The 15,000-nt window shown below is 44.9% G+C and overlaps 1 protein-coding gene across 1 annotated transcript in view; it reads left to right on the top strand.

Moving 5' to 3' along the window:
* The first annotated feature begins 7,869 nt into the window (after positions 1–7,869).
* The window catches only part of MCF2L2 (MCF.2 cell line derived transforming sequence-like 2), a 257,951-nt gene continuing 250,820 nt past the window's right edge, over positions 7,870–15,000 (top strand). The window contains exon 1 of the mRNA XM_048214906.2: positions 7,870–8,492. Within this exon, the coding sequence (XP_048070863.2) occupies positions 8,417–8,492 (76 nt within the window). The 5' untranslated portion in view covers positions 7,870–8,416. The remainder of the gene's footprint in view (positions 8,493–15,000) is intronic.

Below are 15,000 nucleotides of genomic sequence, written 5' to 3'. Positions count from 1 at the left end.
GGAACCCTCCATGATCTTTAATTTTTAGAGGCCCTGAGGGGAAGAAGGGAAGGCAGCTGTCTTAGAATATAAAGGGATGTGGGCTAAGAAGACAAAATTTTATGTTTTCAAGAATGTGAAAAACATATATTAAGAAAGCCCTCCTAATCATCTCAAACCGAAATTACACAATTTTTAAATACACTTGATTTTTTTCTATAATGGTATTTTTAAAAAATTGAAATGTAAATGACCTGTCACGTTTAATGTGTACAATGTGATTAGATACATTTATATATTGCAGTATGATTACCACCATAGTGTTAGCTAACACCTCTGTCAAGTCACAAAATTCTTTTTTTTGTGCATAGTGAGAACATTTAAAATCTAGTCTCTCAGCAACTTCAAAGTATGTAATAGAGTGTTGTTGACTATAGTCACTATGCTGGCCATTAGATCTCCAGAACGTACTCATTTTCTAGTTGCAAGTCTGTAGACTTTTTTCCAGTGGTTTTAGGTTCATAGCAAAATTGAGCAGAAGACACCGAGGTTTCCCATGTACCCCCGTCCCCACCCATGCACAGCCTTCCCCATTATGAACATCCCCCACCAGAGTGATACATTTGTTACAATAGATGAACCCACACTGACACATCGTTATCCCTGAAAGTCTATAGCTTGTGTCTGAGTTCATTCCTGGTGTTGTACTTTCACGAGTTCAGACGAAGTTTTAACGATATATGTCCACCATTGTAATATCATAAAGAGTAGTTTTACTGCGCTAAAAATCCTCTGTGCTCTGCCTATTCATTCCTCTCTCCAATACAGCCCCTGGCAACCACTGATCTTTTTAAATGTGTCTATAGTTTTGCCTTTTCCAGAATGTCATATAGTTGGAATTGTACAGTAGCAGTTTACTGCTTTAACTAAGTAATCACTTCTTTCAGATTACTTCTTTCACATAGCAATATGCATTTAAGTTTCCTCCATGTCTTTTTGTGGCTTGGTAGTTCATTTCTTTCTAGTGCTGAATAATATTCCATTGTCTGGATGTACCGCAGTTGACCTATTCATTCACCTACTGAAGAGCATCTTGGTTGCTTCTGATTTTGACAATTATAACGCTATAAACACCCATGTGGTGGGTTGTTGTGTGGAAGGATAAAAGAAGCGATTCATAAATTAGAAAATAGAAATGGGAATACTAATAAATATAGGATATGAAAAATAACAATAGAAAAGACAATTGGCTAGACAGAGGAAGTACAATCAAAATTAAAATAAGAGAAAATAATTATAGAAGCAAAAAATTAATAGAATTATATGGAATCACATTACTCACCTCTGTGTAATACATTTGAAAACCTAGATGAAACAGATGAAATTTCAAGAAAATATAATTTACCAAAACATCCCAGAAAAGATAGAAATTCTAAATAGACTGGTTACCATAGAATAAATAGATGTTACCAGAGAACTGTATTTTCCCACACCTCCATCCACAAAAGCACCACGACTATATTATTTCATAGGAAAAAATCTACTGAGAAACTTTAAGGAACAGATGAGTTGGTTGCTATTGATTCTATCCTGAACACAGAAATAAGGAAACCTTCCAAATTCTATTTATGAAGTGAGTATAACACTGATAACAAAATCTAATAAAACACACATATGTCTGATACATACACATACACAGTGACCATAGACAGTCTTTTTTTTTAAAGATTTTATTTATTTATTTATTTATTTATTTATTTATTTATTTGAGAGGGAGAGCACACTAGAGAGAGAGAGCAAGAAAGCATGAGCAGTGGGGAAGGGCAGAGAGAGAAGGAGAAGCAGACTCCATGCAAGCAGGTAGCCCAACGCAGGGCATGATCCCAGGACTCCAGGATCATGACCAAAGCTAAGGCAGATGCTTAACCAACTGAGCCACCCAGCCATCCCAACCATAGACATTCTTACCCAGTAATCAACACAGCATGATGCTGGTGAAAGAATAGACAAATAGATCAGTTGAACAGAATAAAATGCCCTGACATAGTCCCACACAAGTATAGTCAACTGATCTTTGACAAAGAGCAATGGAAATTCAATGGAAAAAAGATAGTCTTTTCAACAAGTGGTGCTGGAAAAACTAGACATCTATATGCGATATAATGAATCTAGGCACTAACCTTACATTTTTCACAGAAATTGTCCAAAAATGGATATAGACCTAAATGTAAAACACAAAACTATAGAGCTTCTAGAAGAAAACATAGGAGAAAATCCAGGTAACCTTGGGTTTGGTAATGACTTTTAGATATAACATCAAATGCATGATCCGTGAAAGAAAAAATCGATAAATTGTTCTTTATTAAAATTAAAAAGTTCTGCTCTGCAAAAGACATTGTTTTTGTTTTTTAAGATTTTATCTATTTATTTGACAGAAAGAGAGACAGCCAGCAAGAGAGGGAACACAAGCAGGGGGAGTGGGAGAGGAAGAAGCAGGCTCCCAGCAGAGGAGACTGATGTGGGGCTCGATCCCAGAATCCCAGGATCACCCCCTGACCCAAAGGCAGATGCTTAACGACTGAGCCACCCAGGCACCCCTGCAAAAGACATTGTTAAGAGAATGAAAAGGCAAGCCACATACTGGGAGAAAATATCTGTAAAATATATATTTGATAAAGGACTTCTGTCCAAAATATACAAAGAACTCTTAAAACTCAACAATAAGAAAACAACTTAATTAAGAAGTGGGCAGATACCTCACCAAAGAAGATATACAGATAAGCTTACAAAAAGTTGCTTACCATCATATATCATTAGGTAGTTGCAAATGTAAACTGCTATGAGGTAACACAAATACCTATTAGAATGGCCAAAGTCCAAAATGCTGACAACACCAATTCTGGTTAGGATGTGGACCAACAAGGACTCTCATTCACTGTTGGTGGGTGTATAAATGGTTTTACAAGACAGTTTGTAGTTTCTTACAAAGGTAAACATAGTCTTACCACACAATCAGTCAATTGCATTCATAGGTATTTACCCAAATGACTTAAAAATTTAAGACCACATAAAAACCTGTACACAATGTTTATAGCAGTTTTATTCATAAATGCCCCCAACTGAAAACAACCTAGATGTCCTTCCTTAGGTAAATGGATAAACAGATACCTCTATACAACAGAATATAAAGAATATTATTCAGTGATAAAAAGAAACAAGTTAATAAGCCATAAAAAGACATAGAAGAAACTTAAATACATATTGCTAAGTGAGGGCAGTCAGTCTGAGAAGGCTACATACTGTATGATTCCAACTATATGACATTCTGCAAGAGGTGAAACGATGAAGACAGTAAAAAGATTAGCGTTTGCTCCAAATTCGAGGGGAAGGGAGGATGAATCGGTGGCCCATAGAAGACTTCTAAGGCAGTGAAACTATTCTGTATGATAATTGTAATGGTGGATACACACATGACGTTATGCATTAGTCAAAACCCATAGAACAGTACAACACAAAGAGCGAACCTTAATATATAGGCTTTAGTCAATAACGTTATCCATGTTGGTTCATCAGTTGTAACACACGTGCCACACTAATAAAAGATGTTAATAATATGAGAAACTGTTTTGAGAGAGTGGGTTTGTGGGAATTTTTAGTACTTTCTGCTCAATTCTTTTGCAAGCCCAAAACTGCCCTAATAAATAGTCTATTAATAAAAATAATACATCAAGTACTCTTTAAAATTCCAAGTGTTTTTGCCTATCAGTGATGGAATTATGATCAATTCTCCTTTCTCCTACCACTTCTTTTCAGTTTTCTGTTCTTTGTTAATATGTTCTGCAAAAACAAAACAAAACAAAACAAAACATTATTTTGACAACAGATTAAATTTGAGAGAGGACATACATGGGGGAGGAAAGTGAAAGTCCAGAGGTAGAGGCAGGTGTGCCATCCCCTCCAAGCATACACACGTATGTACTCACAAGTACACAAGTACTCCCTTTCGTCCGGGCAGCTGGTTTCGGGAAACACAAGGTGACAGTGGAATGACTGTCAGGATGGTGTGAGCCCAGGTAACTTTTTCACTTTCTTGGGTTCACCTATCCAGTCAGCTGTGCACTAGATGGCACATGGTGACTCCTTAGACAAGAATGTGGTCTTATGTATGAGAACAGCTGGGCTCCCTGCGCAGAGAGGGTTATCCTACCAGGCAGCACTGGGGGAAAGAGGCAACACTGCAATTTTGAGGTAGTTCCAAGACCTCTGTGAAATGAGAAGCTTTGCTGATGGATGGTCTCTAATTCTGGGCTTGGTTCAGGAGCTATGGGGCTTACGGAGGTGAATGAGATATTTTCCTTGCCAAGTAGCCCAGGGTCCAATGTGGAAAGGACAGTGAAGATAGAGTGGGAAGTGGAGGAAGAGGCCCTTTAGAGGGGCATTATCTTGAGGCATTTGTGGAGACCCCTGCTCCCTTCCACAGTGCACTTCTACCTCCCTTATCCTCCATCTCCTGTCACCTTCTCCCCAACCACCTTCCCGTATCTCTACCATCTCTCTTCCTCTTCTGTTTTCCTCTGCTCTGCCTTAGAACAGAGCTTTTCAAACTGCTGGCAGCAACTCCTTATGGGTCATTAAAGCAATTGAGTAGGTCCAAACAATCATTCTAAAAAACCTTTTATTATGAAAAATATTTAAAGATGCATAAAAGTAGAGAGAATAAATAGTAAAACAACCCTTATACTACCTTGACTTAACAATTACGAATATTTCCCAGTATTTATCTTATTCTCCTTGCTAAGGTAGTTTAAATTACAGACAGTGATGTTTCATCCCTAAAAACTTCAGCATACACTTCTAAAAGAATAAGGATGTTTTCTTACATAACTAAATACCCTACTTTCCAAATGCAAATTTTCCCAATTTGGGCTGTTGTTTTTTAAAAATGAAATTGAATAGAAAATGTTTCAGGAATTTATATGTAGTAAGGGAAAAGAAATTGTTCATATAACTTTTGTTTTAATTGTGTATATGTATGTATACTGTGTCATGATGTAAAATTTATATCGTACTGTGGTTTGCAGTCTAAGAAGTTTGAAGAGCCCTGCTCTAGGCCAGTGGTGCTCAAAGTGTAGTCCCAGGACTAGCAGCATCAGTTTTCCTGGGGACTTGTTAGAAATGCAAATTCTCGGGTTCCATTCCGTACTACTGAGTCAGATCTCTGGAGGTGGGGACCAGGAATCCATATTAAAAACCAACCAACCAACAAACCTGTATTTTAGGTGATTCTGCTAGTTTGAAAACTATGGATCTGGAGTCAACTGGGTGACCCTGTGATGATGCACAGGCTTCCTTCACCCTCATCTGTTTCACGCAAAGTAGATCCATTCTTTCTCTTCGTTGTGCTGAGAGTTCACTAACAGAGGTGGAATCTACCTTGGCCGTGCTTCGAGGAGGTTTCTCTTTCCAAGCTTAGGCAAATCTTTACTCGGAGGCAGAGAAAGGTCTAGATCCATAAGATTAGTAATACACAGTTTCGTCTTTGTACTAGCAACATCGTAAAATGAGACTAAAGCCCTTAAAGGGTTGTTGTGAGGCTTAAATGGTGTCTGTGAAATGCTACCATTGCACCAGAGTAGTCGCTTATTATATGGTGGTGACAGTTGCTGTACCTGACACTACCTATCACAACCCTGGGCATATGCAGATGTTCAACGGATGTGACTGATTGCTAACTGGTTCACTGGAGAAGGAGGCAGGCTATTCTGGCTTGTTCCTTGATTTTGCCAGATATTGGAGCAATGTGATTTGTCAGAGACAGGAAATAGATCATAATTAGGAAGGAGAAAAGGAGGCACAGAAAGGAGGAGGATAAAGAGGAAAAGAGAAGACGGTAAGAATGTCCATATTCATAAGAGCAATGGAGACCATGACCTTTTGTTTTCTTGGGGGAGAGGGGAGGTATGGGCTATTGCACACTAAGCAATCATATCTTCTTAGTTACAATGACAGGATTTCAGAACTGGAAAAGGGAACTTGGAGACCACAGACCCACACCCTCATAGCCCAGATAAAGCAGTTGGGGCCCTGGAAGAGCATGTGTTAGAGATGGCGGACAGAATTGGTTTCTGAGGACAGGCACTGCCTGCTACATCTTGCCATAAATTCAGCCAATTCATCTCCATGGAAACCTTTGAAGGTTGTGAAGGTACAGATGTGGGAAAGGAGAGCAGGACTCTGAGAGTGATTTCTTTTCTATGCCTTTCCTTTTCTCCCTCATTCCTATTTATCAGTTTCTTCTGCCTCCTCTCCCCCTTCCCTCTCTCCCTCCTTTTCATGATTTGCACACAATAAGGACATGTCCAGGATGCTTGAGGTCACCAGGTCTGCAAAGGCCAGAACGCACACATTATCTGCTTCCTTAGCAATGTGCTTGTTTCTAGTGATTGAAACTCGCAGTTGGCTCTGACTGGGCACCAGGGTTCTGACTACTACTATTAAGAAACACTTTGGGGCGCCTGGGTGACTCGCTGGTTACGTGTCTGCCCTCGGCTTGGGGTCCTGGGATCCAGCCCCACGTCGGGTTCCCTGCTCCCCGGAGAGCCTGCTTCTCTCTCCCCGTCTGCTGCTCCCCCTGCTTGTGCTCTCTCTCTGTGAAATAAATAAGATCTTAACCGCCCCCCCCCAAACAACCCACTTCATCTGGTTCCTCAAAAATACTTGTGACTCTTGAATAGGCAGAGAAACCACTATGGAAACACAATCCAAAGCTGTTTTACTTCTTTGTGTCTTTAACCCTTTTCTTAACCTTCTTCAAGTGGTTGCTAATGGTTGCTCTGTGCAGGCAGAGTGCCGAGACCGCACCTCACAAGAAAGACTAACCTTCCAGGCGAATCTCAGGTTGCACGTGGAGTAACGTCTCTTAACCACAGCCCACAATAGTTACAGAAAGCATTTAAAAATGTCCTCATCCCCCTAGGCTGACTGGCTACTATGAGAAGTTAGATCCGGAGGGTGTGGAGTCTGGCTTTTTACATGTCACAGACGAAAGCTGAGCTTCCTGGCACTGGCTTAGAGGCCGTGATAGTCCTGGCATTCTTGCAGCCAGATACTCAGGGTCCCCCGTTGTAGAATGGATTGAGGAACAACCCGACCAGCTTCGCGCTTGCTTAGGCTTTGGCTGTGGAGTTCTGCGGCAGGGGGTTAGCCTTTCGCTGCCTGTCAGGCAGTGTCTGGGGCCCTGCGAAGAAGCTGCAGGACGTCGATAGCCGCGGGATAGCGGCCTAGCGAAGACGCTCCTGGAGCTGACAGGGAGGAGGGCCCCGCGCGGGCTTGTGCCAGAGCCTCGTTAGGATGGAGCCTTGGCTCGCCTGACGGTGGCAGACGGAGCGGTGGCGCCCCGGAGTAGCTGCACAAAGGAAAAGGCCCACACGGCGGAGATGTGTGTGCGCACATGCGTGCCCAGCCCTCTCGGCGCACAGCCCGCGCTCGCGGCTCGGAGCGCTGGTGCGTCCAGTGCACGCTGATTACCGCGTGAGACAACCCCCGCGGCGGGGGCGGCGGTGCGAGCAGCAGCCCCCGCGGGATGGCTGCATCTCTCCCAGTCAGCCCCCTTCTCGCCTGGGCAGCTCTGCAGGCACCTGGCGGGCAAGGAGGGGGGCCGAGGCAGGCGTTCAGAACCCCGGTACTAGCAGGAGCGCCTACATCGCTGTCTCCTCTCCCGCAACGCTGCGAGGACACACCGTGAATCGACCCAACAGCACTGCGTCCCCGCAAGGCAAGGGGCGCAGCATCACCTGGCAACAGACGGCGCTCGGGCGCGTGCGCGCTGCCGGGGGCGGGGAGAGGTGGGCGCGGAGGCGGGCGCCTCGGGCGCGCAGCTGGGCGTGAGGTGGACGGAGCGGAGAAGCCGGGGCCTCAGGCCGCCGGCCGCCTCCGCCCTCCGCTCCTCCGCCCCTCCGCCCCTCCGCCCCCCGTGCGCGCAGGCTCCGCGGTTCCTCCGCGTGCTGGCAGAGCATCCTTCTTCCCGACCCTACCGGAAGGCGGCGCCGAAGACCCGACCTACCCGCACCGCAAATCCAGAGACTCACGCGCTCCCTCGGCCCGGGAAGCCCGACGCGCGGTTACAGCGAGATTTGGGGCGACTTGCTTTTCTTACCTCCACAACTGCCATTTCCCTCGCTCTCAAAGCCAGACATTATGTTGGGAAAGCTGCTGAATTTCAATCTTTAAGACAATCCCCTGAAGGGCGTGGCTGGCCGAGCGGCCCCGGAAAGTTGGCCTGGGCTGGAAGTGACTTGTTTTGTGCCTGAAGAGAGCGAGGAAGAGTGTGAGGGCAGCGCATCCTCGGGAGAGGTCTTTGAAACACCATCCCTAACAGCAGTAGAAACACTTACGTGTTGCTTTGTTTTGTTTACATACTGAGTGGCTTTTCGGTGAAATGCTATTTTCTTTAAAGGAAGAAATGGACCCCCAGGAGCTCAGCCGGCGACTGGCCACAGTGATCACTCATGTCGGTAAATGGAGCTTCCCCCCCCTTGCGTTTTATTAATGGAGGTGGGGGCGTAGTCTCTGGGGCCGGTCTCCTCACCGCGCTCGCCCGCAGCCCCGGGGCAGCGCCCTGCGTGGGAAGCGGTGGGGTGCGGGCCGGGCGTCTCGGCTTCGCGGCTGCTGGGGGCGGCCAGTGCCAGGCATTCCCCGGGTCCTCCACGCCGGCGGGGCCGGGGCAGGCGGGGGCAGGTGCCCTCACCAGGCAGGTGCGTAGTCCCCTGAGGGCTGCTGGGCTCTTAGGATCCGTTACGCGCGCTGACCCGGCGCGGGTGGGGAGTTGTGTTGCAGTTGACGAGATAAAGAGATAGGAGAGGGAACTGGAACGAGTGCCGGTGCTTTGCAGCAGAAACTACTGCCAGCCGCGGAGGCTTGTCCACAAGGAAGCGTAGTGAACCGCAGGCTACGATAGAGGGTCGCCTCACTGCGTGGCGCCCCGGCGCGTTGGAAGTAGCGCCTGGAGGTGTCAGCACGCTCGTGGTGAACCCCGATGACAAGCCTCTGCAGGCTGCAGGAGACTGAGCAATGTTAATCCTCTTCTGTTGAGTTAAAAGAGGGGAGCAGAACATGCATGCCTTGCTCCTGAAATAAGGATTGTGTGAAAAGACAGGCCCTGTTTAGTAAAGAGGACATTGAGACAGTGGTACGTTGATTCCTTCTTAGCATCTTCTTCCCCCACCCCTTCCCTGGACCTCGCCAAATAAAACCATATTCAGATAGAGATTCTTTGGATGCAGATGACTAGAATTATCGGTGTAATTTTCAGTGTTGGTCACTTAACGTTGAGACCCTTCCATAATGCAAATTAGTTTTAAAGTCAGGAAGTGTTTACCCCAGTGTTCTGCCCATTTGCTAAAACTGCCTTCTTAGTATTTATATATTACATATTGCTTCAATTAATGGGTTTCCTAGTCCAATGTATTTAGTGCAATAACGATATACATCTTGAATGATACACAGGTGAGGATATACTTTGTGAAAATGATTTATCTGGAAAAACCCAGTTTTGATGATTCATTTAAAAAAATGTTTCTGGTGCCAGCGTGGCTGCTGAACTGGTTTTTCTTTAAGACAAAGGTCAGTAGAATCCTACCAGGGAAGGCTGAGTGTGAATATTGCTGGAGGCAGGATGAAACAAACAGAATTTGGAGTTTGAAATATATTGAATGCTGAAATGGTTGTGCTTGAAATTGTGCGTATGCATGAATTTGCGGTGTAGGGAAAGAGATGTGTTCTGGGGTAATTACTGTCTGGATTTGAATCCTTCCTGGACGAGTCATTCAACCTCAGGCTAAAAATGGGAATTTTAATAATCCTTTCCCACCTAGCTCGAAGCCTATTTGTAAGCTGATGTGGGTAAAATCACCATCTAAACTGTGAATGTGCTATTGGTCATATCCCCATATGCCACTAAAGATCACTGGGCCTCTCTCAGGGTGAAACTTCCCATCTGTTAAACAAGGAGGTAGACCTGTGTGACTGTGTGGATGGCACCTTGGTGTTCCCTCATGTGGTCTCTCTTTCCATGGTGGCATCTCATCTTCCAGGTCCTCTCCATGTGGCCCTTCTCCAGCGGGGTGGTCTAGACTTCTTACCTCAAAGCTCAGGTCTCTGCTGGGATGAAGCAGAAGCTGCCAGGACTTCTTGATGACTGGGCTTGAAGTCCTGTGAAGTCACTTCCAAGTTCTTTTGGTCAAAGTGATCCCAGGCCCAGCCCAGATTCAAGGGGAGGGGGCACAAGTTCCCACTCTTGATGGGAGGATCAGCATGCCCAACCATGCGGAGTGGAAGTGTTGGTTGCTGTGTCCATGTTCTATGGCTGCTATGATACATCACCCCATACTTAGTGGCTTAAAATGGCACACGTTCCTATAGTTCAAACATTGACGCAGGTTTCACCAGGCTGAAATCAAGGTGTCAGCAGGGCAGCATTCTTCTCTGAAGGTGCTGCGGGAGGATCCTTTTTCTTGCCTTTTCCAGTATGTATGTATGTATGTATTTATTTATTTAAAAAGATTTTATTATTTGACAGAGAGAGAGAGAGAGAGAGAGAGACACAGCGAGAGAGGGAACACAAGCAGGGGGAGTGAGAGAGGGAGAAGCAGGCTTCCCGCCCAGCAGGGAGCCCAATGTGGGGCTTGATCCCAGGACCCCGGGATCACAACCAGAGCCGAAGGCAGATGCTTAACGACTGAGCCATCCAGGCGCCCCATCCAGTTTTTAGAAGCTGCCTGCCTTCCTAGGCTTATGGCCCCTTTCCTCCATCTTGCTCCAAAGCCAATAACATCTGGCTAGTCATTCTTGTGTTGCTATCTCCATGGTTCTTCCGTCTTCTACTTGTAAGGACTCCTGTGATTACATTGGGCCTTTCTTATTTCAAGGTCAGCTGATTAGCAGCCTTCATTCCACCCGCAACTTTAATTCTTTTTGCCATGTAACCTGACCTACACAGTGTATGGGCATTAGGATGCAGAGATCTTGGAGTGGGGGCACGGTTTGAAGGAGTTTTTCTGTTACCATAGCTGCTGCCTTGGAGACTAGCTACCTCATTGCTTCACCGAGCATTGGTCATATTGTGACTTATGCCTTTGACTTATCCATATTGGGATGGTGAAGGAGGAGAAGTGGAATTTCAGTTTATTGGTAACCTGAGTCAGGCATAGGATTTACTCAGATATACAGTGGTGCTCTAAGACTGAATGGACGCCATTGTGTTTATGATGTGAAATGCCAGCTTTTGTAGCATTTTGTGGCATTAATATGTGGCAGAAAGCACATATTAATCAAAATGTTGTCATGATGATAGCAACTATCCATGTTATAGAAAATGGTCATTTATTAAGGTAGGATTTCTTAGAATCAGTGTCTAAATAATATTGATTCAGGAGTTGATCATCTTCTCTAACGTGGAGAATATCAGTGACGATTCCTGCCTTTCCAGATGTGAACTAAGGCTGTGCACAGTCTTTGCCAGCAAACAGCTTCAGCACATCACTTTGCCTCCAAGTCTTGGTTCCCTCATATATAAAATGCAAATAATAATACCCACCTCACAGGATTGGTAGAAGATGAATGTGTAAATAGTGTCTTGTGAATGCCTAGTACCTGTTGGAGGGAGAAACTTGAGAAGCAGGGATAATGAGAATAGCTTTAGATACAAGGACAGCATCATCTACTTTGTCCTTTGCCCTCATACATCGCACCATCAATGTTCTTCTCTTCCTCTTGTACCCACCTTCTTGTGGAAGTCTGTTCTAGTAGGGTAGGCTAATCCTGACATGTTGCTTTAGAGAAGAGTTTATGTTCTCACCACCTGGGGCCACCTCTCTGCTTTCTCCTTTGCAGTGCCAAAAGCAGAACTCAGGCGCAGAATCCAACTGCCTGCATATTGCTGACTCTTGGCACTTGAGACACCCTCAAGGTCTTTCCACTGGTGGTAGCAGGTTATAAAAGCACAGGAGAGGGAAGTATTGCTGCCAGCAAGTGTTCCTCCTCCTAGTCTCGGAGAGGACCTCTCACTGATGGCTTCTATTCTAGAGTGTCTGCAGGATGTGACTGAGCCTGTTAGCCAGGGGGTCTGATCTGCTTTCAACAGTTGCACGACTAAAGCTTTCGTTCTCCAGTTCACTGCTGGCTTCCAGACCAGGATTCTAGATTGTCTGACTTTGAAAAAACCGGTGGAGTTAATAACCTATCCAGAGGTACAGATTTCAAGCAAGAAACTAGAAAGTCCAAAAAGAAGTGTGTTAAAACTTTAACCATTTAGAAATATTGGTCAAGGGGTGCCTGGGTGGCACAGCGGTTAAGCGTCTGCCTTCGGCTCAGGGCGTGATCCCGGTGTTATGGGATCAAGCCCCACATCAGGCTCCTCCGCTATGAGCCTGCTTCTTCCTCTCCCACTCCCCCTGCTTGTGTTCCCTCTCTCGCTGGCTGTCTCTATCTCAGTCAAATAAATAAATAAAATCTTTAAAAAAAAAAAGAAATATTGGTCAAATTTATTGAGTGCTAGGCCTTTCCACATATGCCTTTGTATCTTTACAGCTCTGGAAAATAGGGGTTATTACTCTCATTTTGAAAGATGTCAAAACTAAGAATTAAAAAAAACCCAAGTTCAGTAATTTGCTTAAAGCCATAGTGTTACTAAGAGGTAGAGTCAGGATCTGTCAGATCTGATTTCAAAGTCTGTGTTCTATTATATCAACGCAGAAATTCTTACTGCTGCTTGAGAATAATTTTTTAAAAAACTGGGCATTTATGTTAATTTGGTACTGGGGAAGGATTTCTGCCTTGCCACCCCATTGTCTGCTCCCTGAAGGCAGGGAGATGTCTGATTCATCTTTATATCCTTAGGTTTAGTTCAGTACCTGTCACTGTTTATGAAAAAGCTCTTTCTTTTTTGGCTCTATTTAAGTGATTGGAAAGCATCCTGATTTGATCCACCTGCTAGCCTCCCTGGGTCTCACTTTCTTCTGTCTAGGTCCCATTTGTGGTTACTCTCACCAGCAATACTCTGCCTGCCTGTCTGACTCTCCAGGGCTTCCCTCAAGCCTGGCCTCCCCAGGAGCCCTTCGCGGGATGGGCCAGGCCAGGCCCAGCCTCCCTCCCTTTTCTGAACACCTGTAATAGTTGGTATCCGTCTCATAGGTGTGTTTGAGCATTTGATTGCAGTCTAGCTTGGATTTTTCTCTTTGTTCTAAATAGTATATATTTTAGCTGTTGGTTGGACATGTTCTAAAGGCTTTTCTAATAACATAGGCATGTCTTACTTAAGGGTAGAAATCCCAATTAAGATTGCTTTATGGCCTTGTAGGCTAAATTAAAACCATTATAGGAGATCAAGAATCACATGTTTAATTGAATGGAAAGAATATCTTTATTCCCTGAATTTCCTCATCTCTAACATAGGGTGATAATTATACCAGCCCCTCTGTTTATTTTACAACTTGGAATGATCCTATATAGTGAAAGTGGTTAAGCAGAAATCCTTTGAGGACGATAGCAAAAGGGGCTCCATGAATATAGAATGACTTCAATTGTTTGCTTTATGGACTAGCAGGAAAAGCATGAAAAGGAGTGTTTTATTGCCCCTCCAATCTAGTCAAGAGGAATACTCTCCCAGTATTCCCCTAGTACTTACTAGAAACTGCAGCATGAGTGGTGCAAGTTTGCTCTGCAGCGCACAGGTTGAGAAAAGGATGCCTGCAGGATGAAGCAGTGGGGCCAGCATGGCAGAGGAAGTGGGGCAGGGGTGACAGAGGATATGAGAAGGCCTCTGGACTCTGGGCCTTCACTCTGGCAGCGGCAGGAATTGTGAATGGCTGCCTTGAGTGAGTGTGGAATAATCTGTCCTCCTGCTGAGAATCAGCCACTGTCCTTGCTTCTTTCTTTGGAAGGAGCCTGGGCTGTCCAGAGATGCTGGAGAGAAATTTAAAACTCCTGAAGAGCATGCCTCTCACGCAGTGCACTTTGGAGATGGTGAAGCCATCCTGTAGTGAGGGGCTACTGTTCCACATTTTATCATAGAGATGGAATAAATTCACACGATGCACTGGATCTGGGCTGTGTTTGCAAGTGCTTTCAAATAATTTGAACCAGACTTTTTGGCAAATATTCTTTGGAAGAGTTTCCTATGCCCTCCCCCAGAAGTAGGGGTTTTTGTTTTCTTTTAATCTTCTCAGAGCTGCAGTGGGTCCTCACCTGTGCCCTGGAGTCCAGTTAAAGTGCTGGCTGCTTCCCCCCAGCATTTGAAGGCCTTTTCCATAGGGAGAAATGTGTTTTTCCTGGGCATCTCCCCTTCTCCAGGTTTGCCCCCTTGGCAGAGGCTCTCTCCAGACTCCCGCCCTCTACCCCGTCTAGGGAGAAGAGTAGCTGCAAGTAGCTGGGAGCTCCCGTTGCATCCTGGCTCATGTTTGCCCATACTTAAACCTTTCACAATTCATTTAAAACTTTTAGGTGATTTCTTTTTATTTGTTTATATAGGTTCTGGACAAGTTATAATTTTTTAGTTAATCTGGCTGTTTCTTGTTGTTAGGGCGAAAGTGAGCCTCTTTTCCAACATTCTGGGTTCCAGGGGAAAGCAGAATGTCTCCTTGGCTTTTCACCTTGTGTATATTTCACAGGGAAAATGTGCTTCATTCACACAGCCTTCTTTCATCACAGTGTTGTTACAGGCAAGCTACTAGGAACTTTGCAAACTGTATTAGTAAATTGGGTCTCAAAATGTTTTCTTTGTGTTTTCCCAGGTGTTGGGGATCTTGAATGCTAAAAAAACTGCAGTTCATTTTTAAGAGTACTCTGCTAGGTGAAAATGCTTCCTCACTTATATTACTCAGGAGCCACCTAAGCACGGGGATCTCTCATATCAGGGAGTCATGGGTGTTAGGCACGGTTACTGGATGCCGTCCCCCTAACAGGGCCTCCCTTGGCCTGCCTTGGCCAGGGGCCTACATTTAAAAAATGCTTCAAGTAGCCTGAAAT

This window comes from Ursus arctos, unplaced genomic scaffold, assembly GCF_023065955.2.
Source record: "Ursus arctos isolate Adak ecotype North America unplaced genomic scaffold, UrsArc2.0 scaffold_4, whole genome shotgun sequence".
NCBI lineage: Eukaryota > Metazoa > Chordata > Mammalia > Carnivora > Ursidae > Ursus > Ursus arctos.
The sequence above is the reverse complement of the archived record's forward strand: the minus strand, read 5'-3'. Positions and strand labels throughout refer to the sequence as shown.